This window comes from Podarcis cretensis, assembly GCF_951804945.1.
Source record: "Podarcis cretensis genome assembly, chromosome: 8".
Lineage (NCBI taxonomy): Eukaryota > Metazoa > Chordata > Lepidosauria > Squamata > Lacertidae > Podarcis > Podarcis cretensis.
The window spans coordinates 5,416,664-5,433,415 of NC_137177.1; the positions used below are offsets into that span (position 1 = coordinate 5,416,664).

The window sequence follows — 16,752 nt, forward strand, 5'->3', positions numbered from 1 at the left end:
ACGGAATCAAAATCTATAATATCTAATATTCAATCAACTATCACAATTTTTACCCCAAGTCCTTCCTAGGAAAGTTCAGTGTGGACAGCCATCACATCAGTGTCACCAAATCACTCTTATCCCTCACCCCAGGTATTACGTGACAAAAATGTTCAATGAATGAATAAATCTTTATTTGCGTCACCCCCCGGGCATACCAATAGAGCAACAATACGATATACAAAGAATAAAAATTAAATGTCCGTTATATAAAATGCATTCTAGGGTTTTGAGTCAATAGTCAAATAGTGGATCTTATTCTAATTGTCCCAGCGATGGAAACCAATTCAAATTGCAACCTTTGCTGTCTCCTGCTCATTTTGATCTGCCAAGAGAAAGGAATACCTTCAACTCTGAAGAAGGTATTAAACACCTTGGCCAAGTCACAGTTCTGGGTAGGTAGTAGAAATAGCTATGGGGCACCAGATGTGGCAAAGAACCCAACTGCAATCCTCATTTCATACGAACTAAAGTCTCCTGAAATTAAATCTGTATACAGCCACTACTATAATTTGCCCCCAATGTGAGTTCTTTGATGGGAAGTGAGGCGGGCGCTGTGACGGAACCTCTTCCCACATTCTTGGCACTGAAATGGTTTTCTCTTGTGAATTCTTTGATGGCTCGTGAGTTTGCCCTTCTCAATGAATCTCTTTCCACATTCCAAGCACTGATAGGGTTTCTCCCCTGTATGAATTTTGTGATGGGTTGTGAGATGGGCACTCTGGGTGAATTTCTTTCCACATTCCAAGCACTGATAGGGCTTCTCCCCTGTATGAATTCTCCAATGGACACGGAGAAGGGCTCTGAGAATGAAGCTCTTTCCACATTCGAAACACTGATATGGCTTCTCCCCTGTATGACGTCTTTGATGGGAAGTGAAACTTGTTTTCCAAGTAAAACTCTTTCCACATTCCAAGCACTGATAGGGTTTCTCCCCCGAATGAATCCTCTGATGGACAGTGAGCTGGCGTCTGTCAACGAAGCCCTTTCCACATTCCAAGCACTGATAGGGCTTCTCCCCCGAATGACTCCTCTGATGGACATTGAAATGGCGTCTGTCAATGAAGCCCCTTCCACATTCCAAGCACTGATAAGGTTTTTCCCCTTTATGAATTCTCTCATGGGAAGTAAAACTGTTCTTTTTTCTGAAGCTCTTTCCACACTCTTGGCACTGATAGCATTTCTCCCCTGTATGAATTCTGTGATGTACATTAAGCTGGCCTTTGTGTCTGAAGCTCTTTCCACATTCTTGGCACTGAAATAGTTTCACCTCGCTGTGAATTCTTTGATGGATCGTGAGTTTGGCTTTCTCAATGAATCTCTTTCCACATTCCAAGCACTGATGGGGTTTCTCCCCTGTATGAATTCTGTGATGGGTTGCGAGATGGGAGCTCTGACTGAAGCTCTTTCCACATTCTAAGCATTGATAAGGTTTCTCCCTCGAATGAATCCTCTGATGGACAGTGAGCTGGCGTCTGTCAATGAAGCCCCTTCCACATTCCAAGCAGTGATAAGGTTTCTCCCCTGTATGAATTCTCTGATGGGAAATTAAACTGCCCTTTTGACTGAAGCTCTTTCCACACTCTTGGCACTGATAGGGTTTCTCCCCTGTATGAATTCTCTGGTGGACAGTGAGCTTGTTTCTGTGACTAAAGCTCTTTCCACATTCCAAGCACTGATAGGGTTTCTTCTGAAGGGGATTTCTTTGATTTGAAGTGGAATGGGAGCTCTGACTGAAGCTCTCTCTGCACTCTGAATCGGACATTCCTACTGTGTGGATTTTCTCGTGGTCTCCCTCGTTCTTCCACTCCAATTCATCACCACCTGCAACTGAGAGAGAAATACATTGGAGCCTCAGGAAGCAATGGAACGACCAATTATGGAGTAGTGCTAATTAATGCTTGTGGCCCAGGAAGAACTGAAGGGACTTAGATATGAGGTCTTCCTACAGGATTTACTGCCTGAGATTCAAAAAGCCTGGTTATTTTCTGGTATGGATTTTGTTTGGCCTAATCATGGGATCCGTGCCATCTCCAATGTCCCTCGTCTCTTTGGTCAACCAAGGACAGAAAGTAGCAAGAACTGAAACAAAAAATCTGACAGAAGCTACTTGAACTTCCTGAATCCCTTAGAACCCTACATTTAAGAAGGCCTTTTGCCGTTTAGAGGAGCCTGGAACAAATATGGAGGGGTATCTGATCTCCCCCAGAGGCTCTTCAGCTGAGCTCCTTTCCCCCTGCTCAGCACCCTGCGCCTCTGGTGGCCCTGGCCCTATGAGGGGAAGGAGAGGGGTCAGCCTTCCTTCTCCTCCTCCTCCTCCTCCTCTACATCTGGCCAGATGGTTCCCAGCCCTGCTGGAGTCATGGCTGCTTTGCTGAGGCCCTTCCTGTGCTGCTGCCCCTGGTGAAGGGGCCCTGATGGGAGGCTGTGGGGCTGCAGACAGGCCAGCCCTTCAACAGCAAAAGGGGAGCCATCTTGGAGGGGGTAGGCATGATGATGATGATAGTAATAATTTTATTATTTATTACCCGCCCACCTGGCTGGGTTTCATGCTTTGAAAAGGCAGAACTGGAGGAAGAATATTCACAGGGAAAGCAGTCAATAGTCTTCCATCCAAGGTTTTCTGTGGGAGTGTTATAATCCCAGGGGCTGTGGGTGGTGCTGTTGAGCCCCTCGAAAATTCAGAGGCTCCACCCATAGAGATATATCTCGAATTTCAAAGCAGATAGAATGATCCAAGAGGAAGCCTTACCGAGAGAGTCCAAGATCCCACGATTCTCCTCCATGACTTCCTTGTGCAGAGCTCTCAGGTCAGGATCCAGCAACGCCCACTCCTCGTATGTGAAATGGACAGCTACATCTTCAAAGCACAATGGACCCTAAAAGAAAAAGGTTGTCCTCTTAGACAACATCAAGGTGAACTGTTACACTTTCCTCTGTTGTCTTCTACCTCTTAATAGATGTTATGTTTTAATGGGATTCTTCTTCTGCACATATCATTATGGACACATCCCCATTTGCCACATGGAAGGATCCCCTTCCTTCTTTTCCTGTGTGCTGTTCTTGCCGGGTGGGGAGGACACTCCTGATGCCCTACAGACAACATCAAGGTGCACAGGGGGGCAATGACAGGGGGAAAGCCCCATTGTTGGAATGATGGGGTGAATCCTGGCCACTGTTTGGTGTGGTGTGTAAACTGCCTAGAAGCCTATTTTAGCATTCTTTCCTTGGCGGTTCCTCCCACCTTTCCTCTGTGTCCAACCCGTCCATGACATCCTCTTTCCCCACATGGCTCCTTCCTCCTACCTGCTCTGCTTCCACAGGGGCAGCTTCCCCTTCACCACCAAGAAAAGATGGACAAACAGGTCTTGCGGGCATCGTTCGGTCTCCTACAGGAGAAAAAGGTAAGTGCATGCTTCACTCAGAAGGAAAACTACAGGTGGGCCTTTCAAAAAGTAAGAGTAACCATGTAAACGTGGACGTTAGTAACCATTTCACATATTGTGCAAAAATACATTACCCTTTCTCTGGGCTCTTGGCTTCACGTGTCTTCCCAAAAAAAGATGAGAATAATTCACGGATTAGTTTCAAAAACAACATTATGTGACAAAATGGGGGAGAAAAATTCCTTCCTCCTTACCCAGTGGCCTTACTCTGGAGTCCAATGAAGTTCTCTCTACTTCAGAGGAATCCAGACCCATTTCTGGAAGCTGATCCTTCCCCTGCAAGAGCAACAAGCATTCAAAAGAATTAGATTACAACTGGAATGGCAAAGGACACAAACACTTTAGGGGTATCAAATATCATTCCTCGGATGCTTTCCAAAAAACGATGGGCAAATTAGTAGAGCATTGGGGGATACTCTCCCTCAAGTTTGGAGCCCCTTGGGAGTATCCAGAGGAAAGTCTCTCTCACCTGCAGCTCTGCCTGCTTTCTCTCCTCTGCCTGACTCAGGAGGAAACCTTCGGCCAGGGCCACTGCCTGGGAACTGGTCTCCGCTCCACATTCCCTCACCCAGCTCTCCATCTCTGCTGGAAGGACAGCCAGGAACTGCTCCAAGATCACCAGGTCCAGCATCTCAGCTTTCGTGTGGGTTTCTGGTTTCAGCCACTGACGGCAAAGGTGGTAGAGTCGGTTGCAAACCTCTCGGGGTCCTTCGGCCTCCTGGTAGCAAAGCTGCCCGAGCTGCTGGCTCTGCACATCTGAGCGGAGGGTGTCCTCCTCACCCAGGATCCTTTGGACAGACTTTCTCCAGATTCCTCCATGGCTAAGAGTTTGGATGGAATGGCCTCCTCCTGCTCCAGGCCCAGCTGAGTCTTGCTCATCCATCTCTGTTCTCAGGACACCTCCAAGAAATCGAAAGAAGTCCCTACGTCTTCTGCCAAGTTCTGTCTGTCCTAATGAGAGGTTTTAGCAAATCCTACAAAGCAAATATATTTTTCTGATATACCGGTAAATCTGATACACAGTCAGGTAAATAGAAATATTCCCCGGGCAAGTGTGGATGAGTCTTGCTGGGAACCAGGGCTGGACTGCACCACAACTCAGACTGAGCTTACTTTAAAAAATAAAGGAAAGAAGGAAGAAGGAAAAAGTCAAAATGGATGAGTGAGTCATCTGGACCCAAGGTAATAGTGGGGGTCCCTCCCACCCCCAAATGTCAGGGCACATTTATTTCTTGATTCTGCCTCATGTTGCAGCACTTGCAATCTCCCACATTCTCAAGACTCCTGGGGTGGGTCCCTCTTTCTTTATTCTGAGGGCCAGATCCTTACCTGGCCACCCACCTGAGGACCAGAGCTTCACCTGGCCAAAGAGCAGGTAGGTGGGACCATATAACTTGTGTGGGGGGCCAAAGGACATTGTTTAAAAAAGGGAGATACAGGATTTGCCTTTTTTCTCGATGGTATTAACTTTATACTCTTCTTAATATTGTAATATACTCTTTTAATCTGCCTTGGGAATTATGGGTGGACATCAAGTAATTGTTTATGATGATGGGGGGGGGGGGACTTGTCACAGGAGGAGGGGAGACCAGCTAGAATCATCCCTACCTCTTGGCCTCCGTTATCTGAATCTCCTGCCTCTGGATCTACATTCCCCTCGCTCACTAAGCCCTGTTACCTCTTCAGCTTCAGACACCTCCTCCTCCCTCTGACCACTCTTCATAGCCCCCAAACCCCTCCCCTGGCACAGAGACTCCTTCCCTTGTGGGTTCCCCAGCTGGTTCCCCTCACCTGCCTAACTTGTGGGCAGGGCTGGAATCATCCCTACGTCTTGGCCTCCCTCATCCTAATCTGCTGCCTCTGGATCTAGATTGCTCTCTGCCACAGATTCCCCTCGCTCACTAAGCCCCGTTACCTCTTCAGACACCTCCTCCTCCCTCTGACCACTCTTCATAGCCCCCAAACCCCTCCCCTGGCCCAGAGCCTCCTTCCCTTGTGGGTTCCCCAGCTGGTTCCCCTCACCATTCCTCTCTGCCCACCCAGTCCATGCAGCTCCCTCCTTGCATCCTTTATTCTGTTATCACCAGGTTGGGCTGTGCTAACCTTTTGGGTGAAGAAGTCCAGCCTCCTGTTCTCACTGAGGCCAACCTGGGGCCTCTTCTGGGAAGCCCACCAGCAGGGCTGGAGCCCAGGGATAACTCTCTCCCCCTGCATGGCTGCCTCCAACTTTGGGGGCCAGGAGCCTGAATTGGCCTCATCCTCTTCTAAAGCCATCTGGCTTGGTGGCCATCCCTTTCTCCTGTGGATGGGAGTTCCCTGGGAGCTGAGCAGGCTCCCCATGGACCCGCCCCACTTCTCCCCAATGCACCCTAAGGCAGAAAAGAGAGGAAACTCACCAGGTCCCTGAAGGAAACATGAGGCAGCTCCTGCAGAGGAGACGAAAGCCACCTTCTCCCTCTTGCAGGGAGCGGGAGGGGCTTTTGTTCGGGAGGACCTCGTCCCTCCTTTATTTCCTGCCCTCTCTAGGAATGCAGCTCATTTCCTTTCAACCCTTGCAAGGTGGAGCAAACCAAGCTCACATTTTCTCTCTCTGAGGAGCCACGCGAATTGCAGAAAGAAACCCGAATAAGGCAGGGGAGCTCAGTTGGTAGAACATGAGTCCCTTGGATCTCAGGGTCTTGGGTTCGAGCCCCAGGTTGGGCAAGAGATTCCTGCGCTGCCGCGGGTTCGGCTAGATGACTCTGGGGGTCCCTAAGCAGGATGACTCCCTGGCCCCCGTGGCTGGCCTTCTGCGCTGTTCCTTGGAACCCTTGCAAAGCGGAGCCCCCCCCCCCAGGCCCCTTCTCTCTCTTCTTGGGGGACCCTCCTGGCTGCCCCGCCCCCTGGGGACTCCCCCATCTCCCCAAGACAACCTAAGCAGAAGAGGAAGGAGACTCACCGGATCCCAGAAGGAGCTGAGACAACAGCCCTCCTCCTCCTTGCGGGAAGGGATGGGGGAGAACCTCATCCCTTTATTTCCGGTCCTCTCTAGGAATCCAGTTCTGCTCGTTTTAACCCTTGGCGACCCGGGCGCACCCAGCTCCCCCCTCTCTCCCTCTGCAAAGCCGGAGCCCTGGGCATGGCCTGAACCCGGAGAGGGGCCTTATTTGGGGGACCCTGAGCTGCTCCCTCCCTCGGAAACAGGAGCAGGAGGAGCACGAAAACTCAATTCGTTCTGGAGGACCTTTCTTAACCTGAGGTGCAACTTTAGCTAATGGGGCCTCCCGCTGCCGCCCTGCGATTTCTCTTCTCATCCTGAGGTAAATTACTTAACCTGAGGTACTACTTCCATGTTAGCGGAGTCTGTAACCTGAGGTGTTTGTAACCCAAGGCACCACTGTAAAGCATTTTCCTTTTAATATTTCCTATTTTCCCAAATAAAGAAAACCCTTCTTTTGATATGTGGAAGCTCTAGATAAACTTACATACAGTGGTACCTCGGGTTAAGTACGTAATTCGTTCTGGAGGTCCGTTCTTAACCTGAAGCACCACTTTATGTAATGGGGCTTCCTGCTGATGCCACGCCGCCGGAGCATGATTTCTGTTCTCATCCTGAAGCAAAGTTCTTAACCCGAGATACTATTTCTGGGTTAGCGGAGTCTGTAACCTGAAGCGTATGTAACCTGAAGTGTATGTAACCTGAGGTACCACTGTATAACTATTTGTATCACTATGTAGAACTAAAATCCGTTAGACATTCGAAAACTCAGGCGCAAAAGAAAAAATGGAAAAACACGCAGCGGAAGCTGTTCAACGTCCAAGGTGCGTTCAAAAACAGAAGCAATTACTTCCAGGTTTTCGGCATTCAAAAACCGAAACATTCAGGTTCAAAGAAGCTAAAAAACTGAGGTTCCGCTGTATATCAAATAAGCTTTATTTGTCTAGTATCCTTTAGATGTCACTACCTTTCTTCTCCCGCCTAACAATCAGCTACGGAAATGAGGATGGAAACTTTGTACCTGGGATGCAACATTTTATTGAACAATGCAATGAGATTCATTTCTGCCCTTAGCTCTTCCCTTCATCTTCTTCCTTCCATCTTTGAAGGGATGCCCTGGAGGACCATAAAGGAAACAAACTTCTCCTTCTCTTGCTCCCAACTCCCTTTGGCGTAAGATGAACCAAGAACTCTGCTTCCTCCTGGATACAATTCTATCCTCTTGGCATACGCCCATTGTGAATGATCGGAGGACAGCAGAAAGGGAATCCTTGACTTAAGCTTCTCACAGAAGAAAGGAAAATATAAAGTATGTGAATTGCCCGTGTGATCAGAATTTGCTTCTATATCACCGGTTCGTGACTCAATGGAGGGAATACCTGAAACAAAAACTCAGAGCCAAGAGAATGAGAGCAATCTGTGCTGTGTCCCTGAGTGCCCAGGTCATTTGGGTCTCTTATGTCTCACTTTGACACCATGCCCATGGCAACCAGGACTTCCATGGGACTGTTGACATTTCAATCCCATATCTGACTTCCCTGGTACCAAAAGATGTCAAAGACCTTTGAGGAGATATGTGAGTTATCACACAGATGCTAGTTTAACTCCTTCCTCTTTCTCTAAACATCACCTGCCCTTCTAGGGTCAGATAAGGCTGGAAGAGGTAGGCAATGTACACATCACAGCTTTACACAGTGCAGGAAGGTGGCATGGGGATTACAAAATGCAGGCATACAAAAATCATGCCTAATACATTCTATCGAAAAGGTTAAATGCAATAAGTACTAGGACACTTCAAACGGAATCAAAATCTATAATATCTAATATTCAATCAACTATCACAATTTTTACCCCAAGTCCTTCCTAGGAAAGTTCAGTGTGGACAGCCATCACATCAGTGTCACCAAATCACTCTTATCCCTCACCCCAGGTATTACGTGACAAAAATGTTCAATGAATGAATAAATCTTTATTTGCGTCACCCCCCGGGCATACCAATAGAGCAACAATACGATATACAAAGAATAAAAATTAAATGTCCATTATATAAAATGCATTCTAGGGTTTTGAGTCAATAGTCAAATAGTGGATCTTATTCTAATTGTCCCAGCGATGGAAACCAATTCAAATTGCAACCTTTGCTGTCTCCTGCTCATTTTGATCTGCCAAGAGAAAGGAATACCTTCAACTCTGAAGAAGGTATTAAACACCTTGGTCAAATCACAGTTCTGGGTAGGTAGTAGAAATAGCTATGGGGCACCAGATGTGGCAAAGAACCCAACTGCAATCCTCATTTCATACGAACTAATGTCTCCTGAAATTAAATCTGTATACAGCCACTACTATAATTTCCCCCAATGTGAGTTCTTTGATGGGAAGTGAGGCGGGCGCTGTGACGGAACCTCTTCCCACATTCTTGGCACTGAAATGGTTTTCTCTTGTGAATTCTTTGATGGCTCGTGAGTTTGCCCTTCTCAATGAATCTCTTTCCACATTCCAAGCACTGATAGGGTTTCTCCCCTGTATGAATTTTGTGATGGGTTGTGAGATGGGCACTCTGGGTGAATTTCTTTCCACATTCCAAGCACTGATAGGGCTTCTCCCCTGTATGAATTCTCCGATGGACACGGAGAAGGGCTCTGAGAATGAAGCTCTTTCCACATTCGAAACACTGATATGGCTTCTCCCCTGTATGACGTCTTTGATGGGAAGTGAAACTTGTTTTCCAAGTAAAACTCTTTCCACATTCCAAGCACTGATAGGGTTTCTCCCCCGAATGAATCCTCTGATGGACAGTGAGCTGGCGTCTGTCAACGAAGCCCTTTCCACATTCCAAGCACTGATAGGGCTTCTCCCCCGAATGACTCCTCTGATGGACATTGAAATGGCGTCTGTCAATGAAGCCCCTTCCACATTCCAAGCACTGATAAGGTTTTTCCCCTTTATGAATTCTCTCATGGGAAGTAAAACTGTTCTTTTTTCTGAAGCTCTTTCCACACTCTTGGCACTGATAGCATTTCTCCCCTGTATGAATTCTGTGATGTACATTAAGCTGGCCTTTGTGTCTGAAGCTCTTTCCACATTCTTGGCACTGAAATAGTTTCACCTCGCTGTGAATTCTTTGATGGATCGTGAGTTTGGCTTTCTCAATGAATCTCTTTCCACATTCCAAGCACTGATGGGGTTTCTCCCCTGTATGAATTCTGTGATGGGTTGCGAGATGGGAGCTCTGACTGAAGCTCTTTCCACATTCTAAGCATCGATAAGGTTTCTCCCTCGAATGAATCCTCTGATGGACAGTGAGCTGGCGTCTGTCAATGAAGCCCCTTCCACATTCCAAGCAGTGATAAGGTTTCTCCCCTGTATGAATTCTCTGATGGGAAATTAAACTGCCCTTTTGACTGAAGCTCTTTCCACACTCTTGGCACTGATAGGGTTTCTCCCCTGTATGAATTCTCTGGTGGACAGTGAGCTTGTTTCTGTGACTAAAGCTCTTTCCACATTCCAAGCACTGATAGGGTTTCTTCTGAAGGGGATTTCTTTGATTTGAAGTGGAATGGGAGCTCTGACTGAAGCTCTCTCTGCACTCTGAATTGGACATTCCTACTGTGTGGATTTTCTCGTGGTCTCCCTCGTTCTTCCACTCCAATTCATCACCACCTGCAACTGAGAGAGAAATACATTGGAGCCTCAGGAAGCAATGGAACGACCAATTATGGAGTAGTGCTAATTAATGTTTGTGGCCCAGGAAGAACTGAAGGGACTTAGATATGAGGTCTTCCTACAGGGTTTACTGCCTGAGATTCAAAAAGCCTGGTTATTTTCTGGGATGGATTTTGTTTGGCCTAATCATGGGATCCGTGCCATCTCCAATGTCCCTCGTCTCTTTGGTCAACCAAGGACAGAAAGTAGCAACAACTGAAACAAAAAATCTGACAGAAGCTACTTGAACTTCCTGAATCCCTTAGAACCCTACATTTAAGAAGGCCTTTTGCCGTTTAGAGGAGCCTGGAACAAATATGGAGGGGTATCTGATCTCCCCCAGAGGCTCTTCAGCTGAGCTCCTTTCCCCCTGCTCAGCACCCTGCGCCTCTGGTGGCCCTGGCCCTATGAGGGGAAGGAGAGGGGTCAGCCTTCCTTCTCCTCCTCCTCCTCCTCCTCTACATCTGGCCAGATGGTTCCCAGCCCTGCTGGAGTCATGGCTGCTTTGCTGAGGCCCTTCCTGTGCTGCTGCCCCTGGTGAAGGGGCCCTGATGGGAGGCTGTGGGGCTGCAGACAGGCCAGCCCTTCAACAGCAAAAGGGGAGCCATCTTGGAGGGGGTAGGCATGATGATGATGATAGTAATAATTTTATTATTTATTACCCGCCCACCTGGCTGGGTTTCATGCTTTGAAAAGGCAGAACTGGAGGAAGAATATTCACAGGGAAAGCAGTCAATAGTCTTCCATCCAAGGTTTTCTGTGGGAGTGTTATAATCCCAGGGGCTGTGGGTGGTGCTGTTGAGCCCCTCGAAAATTCAGAGGCTCCACCCATAGAGATATATCTCGAATTTCAAAGCAGATAGAATGATCCAAGAGGAAGCCTTACCGAGAGAGTCCAAGATCCCACGATTCTCCTCCATGACTTCCTTGTGCAGAGCTCTCAGGTCAGGATCCAGCAACGCCCACTCCTCGTATGTGAAATGGACAGCTACATCTTCAAAGCACAATGGACCCTAAAAGAAAAAGGTTGTCCTCTTAGACAACATCAAGGTGAACTGTTACACTTTCCTCTGTTGTCTTCTACCTCTTAATAGATGTTATGTTTTAATGGGATTCTTCTTCTGCACATATCATTATGGACACATCCCCATTTGCCACATGGAAGGATCCCCTTCCTTCTTTTCCTGTGTGCTGTTCTTGCCGGGTGGGGAGGACACTCCTGATGCCCTATAGACAACATCAAGGTGCACAGGGGGGCAATGACAGGGGGAAAGCCCCATTGTTGGAATGATGGGGTGAATCCTGGCCACTGTTTGGTGTGGTGTGTAAACTGCCTAGAAGCCTATTTTAGCATTCTTTCCTTGGCGGTTCCTCCCACCTTTCCTCTGTGTCAAACCCGTCCATGACATCCTTTTTCCCCACATGGCTCCTTCCTCCTACCTGCTCTGCTTCCACAGGGGCAGCTTCCCCTTCACCACCAAGAAAAGATGGACAAACAGGTCTTGCTGGCATCGTTCGGTCTCCTACGGGAGAAAAAGGTAAGTGCATGCTTCACTCAGAAGGAAAACTACAGGTGGGCCTTTCAAAAAGTAAGAGTAACCATGTAAACGTGGACGTTAGTAACCATTTCACATATTGTGCAGAAATACATTACCCTTTCTCTGGGCTCTTGGCTTCACGTGTCTTCCCAAAAAAAGATGAGAATAATTCACGGATTAGTTTCAAAAACAACATTATGTGACAAAATGGGGGAGAAAAATTCCTTCCTCCTTACCCAGTGGCCTTACTCTGGAGTCCAATGAAGTTCTCTCTACCTCAGAGGAATCCAGACCCATTTCTGGAAGCTGATCCTTCCCCTGCAAGAGCAACAAGCATTCAAAAGAATTAGATTACAACTGGAATGGCAAAGGACACAAACACTTTAGGGGTATCAAATATCATTCCTCGGATGCTTTCCAAAAAACGATGGGCAAATTAGTAGAGCATTGGGGGATACTCTCCCTCAAGTTTGGAGCCCCTTGGGAGTATCCAGAGGAAAGTCTCTCTCACCTGCAGCTCTGCCTGCTTTCTCTCCTCTGCCTGACTCAGGAGGAAACCTTCGGCCAGGGCCACTGCCTGGGAACTGGTCTCCGCTCCACATTCCCTCACCCAGCTCTCCATCTCTGCTGGAAGGACAGCCAGGAACTGCTCCAAGATCACCAGGTCCAGCATCTCAGCTTTCGTGTGGGTTTCTGGTTTCAGCCACTGACGGCAAAGGTGGTAAAGTCGGTTGCAAACCTCTCGGGGTCCTTCGGCCTCCTGGTAGCAAAGCCGCCCGAGCTGCTGGCTCTGCACATCTGAGCAGAGGGTGTCCTCCTCACCCAGGATCCTTTGGACAGACTTTCCCCAGATTCCTCCATGGCTAAGAGTTTGGATGGAATGGCCTCTTCGTGCTCCACGCCCAGCTGAGTCTTGCTCTTCCATCACTGTTCTCAGGACACCTCCAAGAAATTGAAAAAAGTCCCTATGTCTTCTGCCAAGTTCTGTCTGTCCTAATGAGAGGTTTTAGCAAATCCTACAAAGCAAATATATTTTTCTGATATACCAGTAAATCTGATACACTTTCAGGTGAATAGAAATGTTTCCTGGACAAGCGTGGATGAGTCTTGCTGGGAACCAGGGCTGGACTGCACCACAACTCAGACTGAGCTTACTTTAAAAAATAAAGGAAGGAAGGAAGAAGTCAAAATGGATGAGTGAGTCATATGCACCCAAGGCAATAGTGGGGGTCCCTCCGACCCCCAAATGTCAGGGCACATTTCTTTCCTGCTTCTGCCTCATGTTGCAGCACTTGCAATCTCCCACATTCTCAAGACTCCTGGGGTGGGTCCCTCTTTCTTTATTCTGAGGGCCAGATCTTTACCTGGCCACCCACCTGAGGACCAGAGCTTCACCTGGCCAAAGAGCAGGTAGGTGGGACCATATAACTTGTGTGGGGGGCCAAAGGACATTGTTTAAAAAAGAGAGATACAGGATTTGCCTTTTTTATGTGATGGTATTAACTTTATACTCTTCTTAATATTGTAATATACTCTTTTAATCTGCCTTGGGAATTCTGGGTGGACATTAAGTAATTGTTTATGATGATGAGGGGGGGGGGACTTGTCACAGGAGGAGCGGAGACCAGCTAGAATCATCCCTACCTCTTGGCCTCCATTATCTGAATCTCCTGCCTCTGGATCTACATTGCTCTCTGCCACAGATTCCCCTCGCTCACTAAGCCCTGTTACCTCTTCAGCTTCAGACACCTCCTCCTCCCTCTGACCACTCTTCATAGCCCCTAAACCCCTCCCCTGGCCTAGAGCCTCCTTCCCTTGTGGGTTCCCCAGCTGGTTCCCCTCACCATACCTCTGTGCCCATTCAGTCCATGCAGCTGACTCCTTGCATCCTTTATTCTGTTATCTCCAGGTTGGGCTGTGCTAACCTTTTGGGTGAAGACAGTCCAGCCTCCTGTTCTCACTGAGGCCAACCTGGGGCCTCTTCTGGGAAGCCCACCAGCAGGGCTGGAGCCCAGGGATAACTCTCTCCCCCTGCATGGCTGCCTCCAACTGTGGGGGCCAGGAGCCTGAATTGGCCTCATCCTCTTCTAAAGCCATCTGGCTTGGTGACCATCCCTTTCTCCTGTGGATGGGAGTTCCCTGGGTCTACCTGCACACTGCGACATGGAAGGACTTTATTTATTTCTACCTCCAAATGTGTCCGTCTAGCTGCCACCTGCGTTAATGAACGCGACTGTTTCCTCAATCCCATCGGGGTTCCTTTGCATGCCCTTTTCTTCCTGACTCAGTCACTCCCCCTCCCCAAAGGAGCATGCGGGGTCTTGATGCAAAGGGAGACGAGAGTTGCAGACCTCCTGCTACTTGCAGCCTCCCAGGTTTTGCAGAGAGGAAGGGGGGCAGAACCTCTTATCCCTGGCTTGGGGATCCCCCTGCAGGAGCTGAGCAGGCTCCCCATGGACCCGCCCCACTTCTCCCCAATGCACCCTAAGGCAGAAAAGAGAGAAAACTCACCAGGTCCCTGAAGGAAACATGAGGCAGCTCCTGCAGAGGAGACGAAAGCCACCTTCTCCCTCTTGCAGGGAGTGGGAGGGGCTTTTGTTCGGGAGGACCTCGTCCCTCCTTTATTTCCTGCCCTCTCTAGGAATGCAGCTCATTTCCTTTCAACCCTTGCAAGGTGGAGCAAACCAAGCTCACATTTTCTCTCTCTGAGGAGCCACGCGAATTGCAGAAAGAAACCCGAATAAGGCAGGGGAGCTCAGTTGGTAGAACATGAGTCCCTTGGATCTCAGGGTCTTGGGTTCGAGCCCCTGGTTGGGCAAGAGATTCCTGCGCTGCCGCGGGTACGGCTAGATGACTCTGGGGGTCCCTAAGCAGGATGACTCCCTGGCCCCCGTGGCTGGCGGCCTTCTGCGCTGTTCCTTGGAACCCTTGCAAAGCGGAGCCCCCCCCCCAGGCCCCCTTCTCTCTCTTCTTGGGGGACCCTCCTGGCTGCCCCGCCCCCTGGGGACTCCCCCATCTCCCCAAGACAACCTAAGCAGAAGAGAAAGGAGACTCACCGGATCCCAGAAGGAGCTGAGACAACAGCCCTCCTCCTCCTCCTTGCGGGAAGGGATGGGGGAGAACCTTCTCCCTTTATTTCCGGTCCTCTCTAGGAATCCAGTTCTGCTCGTTTTAACCCTTGGCGAGCCGGGCGCACCCAGCTCCCCCCTCTCTCCCTCTGCAAAGCCGGAGCCCCGGGCATGGCCTACACCCGGAGGGGGGCCTTATTTGGGGGACCCTGAGCTGCTCCCTCCCTCGGAAACAGGAGCAGGAGGAGCACGAAAACTTAATTCGTTCTGGAGGTTTCTTAACCTGAGGTGCCACTTTAGCTAATGGGGCCTCCCGCTGCCGCCCTGCGATTTCTCTTCTCATCCTGAGGTAAATTACTTAACCTGAGGTACTACTTCCATGTTAGCGGAGTCTGTAACCTGAGGTGTTTGTAACCCAAGGCACCACTGTAAAGCATTTTCCTTTTAATATTTCCTATTTTCCCAAATAAAGAAAACCCTTCTTGTGATATGTGGAAGCTCTAGATAAACTTACGTACAGTGGTACCTCGGGTTAAGTACGTAATTCGTTCTGGAGGTCCGTTCTTAACCTGAAGCACCACTTTATGTAATGGGGCTTCCTGCTGATGCCACGCCGCCGGAGCATGATTTCTGTTCTCTTCCTGAAGCAAAGTTCTTAACCCGAGATACTATTTCTGGGTTAGCGGAGTCTGTAACCTGAAGCGTATGTAACCTGAAGTGTATGTAACCTGAGGTACCACTGTATAACTATTTGTATCACTATGTAGAACTAAAATCCGTTAGACATTCGAAAACTCAGGCGCAAAAGAAAAAATGGAAAAACACGCAGCGGAAGCTGTTCAACGTCCAAGGTGCGTTCAAAAACAGAAGCAATTACTTCCAGGTTTTCGGCATTCAAAAACCGAAACATTCAGGTTCAAAGATGCTAAAAAACTGAGGTTCCGCTGTATATTAAATAAGCTTTATTTGTCTAGTATCCTTTAGATGTCACTACCTTTCTTCCCCCGCCTCACAATCAGCTACGGAAATGAGGATGGAAACTTTGTACCTGGGATGCAACATTTTATTGAACAATGCAATGAGATTCATTTCTGCCCTTAGCTCTTCCCTTCATCTTCTTCCTTCCATCTTTGAAGGGATGCCCTGGAGGACCATAAAGGAAACAAACTTCTCCTTCTCTTGCTCCCAACTCCCTTTGGCGTAAGATGAACCAAGAACTCTGCTTCCTCCTGGATACAATTCTATCCTCTTGGCATACGCCCATTGTGAATGATCGGAGGACAGCAGAAAGGGAATCCTTGACTTAAGCTTCTCACAGAAGAAAGGAAAATATAAAGTATGTGAATTGCCCGTGTGATCAGAATTTGCTTCTATATCACCGGTTCGTGACTCAATGGAGGGAATACCTGAAACAAAAACTCAGAGCCAAGAGAATGAGAGCAATCTGTGCTGTGTCCCTGAGTGCCCAGGTCATTTGGGTCTCTTATGTCTCACTTTGACACCATGCCCATGGCAACCAGGACTTCCATGGGACTGTTGACATTTCAATCCCATATCTGACTTCCCTGGTACCAAAAGATGTCAAAGACCTTTGAGGAGATATGTGAGTTATCACACGGATGCTAGCTCAACTCCTCCCTCTTTCTCCAAATATCACCTGCCCTTCTAGGGTTAGATAAGTCTGGAAGCGGTAGGCAATGTACACATCACAGCTTTACACAGTGCAGGGGGGTGGCATGGGGATTACATGGGGATTACAAAATGCAGGCATACAGGCTTCCGGTTTCCGTCGCGAGCAGAAAGGGAGGAGTTTTCCGAATAATGCAGTAATCAGGGGGGGTCGCAAAGGCACTGCACCCTCCCAGAAAGCTCAAGGGGGGAATCCCTTGAGGGAAAGAGCCCCAGCCGTGTGGATGCGGATGGCCGTTTTTCGGGGGTTTTTTGTTTAAGAGCCCAGAGTGACGAGACCGCCTCTCAGCGCC

General features: G+C 48.5%; 2 protein-coding genes across 3 annotated transcripts; both read right to left on the reverse strand.

The window, feature by feature from the left end:
* Positions 1-6,543, reverse strand: LOC307221155 (uncharacterized protein). 2 transcript variants are annotated; one of them, XM_079985475.1, is made up of 6 exons: positions 6,424-6,543; positions 3,955-4,597; positions 3,680-3,761; positions 3,346-3,428; positions 2,792-2,918; positions 1-1,863 (listed from the first exon to the last, which is right to left on the reverse strand). In XM_079985475.1, exons 2-6 carry the CDS (start codon positions 4,366-4,368, stop codon positions 545-547), a joined length of 2,025 nt encoding a protein of 674 aa, XP_079841601.1. In that variant the 5' UTR covers positions 4,369-4,597; positions 6,424-6,543; the 3' UTR covers positions 1-544. The 2 variants fall into 2 exon arrangements, with proteins under 2 accessions (XP_079841601.1, XP_079841600.1); XM_079985474.1 differs by having other exon boundaries at positions 1-1,869; positions 6,424-6,542.
* Positions 6,544-8,411: 1,868 nt separating this feature from the next.
* LOC307221150 (uncharacterized protein) lies at positions 8,412-14,785 on the reverse strand. Its single transcript, XM_079985460.1, has 6 exons — positions 13,628-14,785; positions 12,214-12,856; positions 11,939-12,020; positions 11,605-11,687; positions 11,051-11,177; positions 8,412-10,128 (listed from the first exon to the last, which is right to left on the reverse strand). Exons 2-6 carry the CDS (start codon positions 12,625-12,627, stop codon positions 8,783-8,785), a joined length of 2,052 nt encoding a protein of 683 aa, XP_079841586.1. The 5' UTR covers positions 12,628-12,856; positions 13,628-14,785; the 3' UTR covers positions 8,412-8,782.
* Positions 14,786-16,752: the final 1,967 nt, after the last annotated feature.

What these genes read in the sequence shown, in the direction of transcription:
- LOC307221155 (XM_079985474.1), bottom strand. Translation starts at nt 4,368, where the DNA reads ATGGATGAGCAAGACTCAGCTGGGCCTGGAGCAGGAGGAGGCCATTCC. An exon ending in CTCCAGAGTAAGGCCACTGG is followed by an intron (nt 3,429 to 3,679) that starts GTAAGGAGGAAG and finishes TTTCTCCTGTAG; the next exon opens with GAGACCGAACGATGCCCGCA. An exon ending in CCCCTGTGGAAGCAGAGCAG is followed by an intron (nt 2,919 to 3,345) that starts GTAGGAGGAAGG and finishes TTTTTCTTTTAG; the next exon opens with GGTCCATTGTGCTTTGAAGA.
- LOC307221150 (XM_079985460.1), bottom strand. Translation starts at nt 12,627, where the DNA reads ATGGAAGAGCAAGACTCAGCTGGGCGTGGAGCACGAAGAGGCCATTCC. An exon ending in GAAAGCAGGCAGAGCTGCAG is followed by an intron (nt 12,021 to 12,213) that starts GTGAGAGAGACT and finishes TTGCTCTTGCAG; the next exon opens with GGGAAGGATCAGCTTCCAGA. An exon ending in CCCCTGTGGAAGCAGAGCAG is followed by an intron (nt 11,178 to 11,604) that starts GTAGGAGGAAGG and finishes TTTTTCTTTTAG; the next exon opens with GGTCCATTGTGCTTTGAAGA.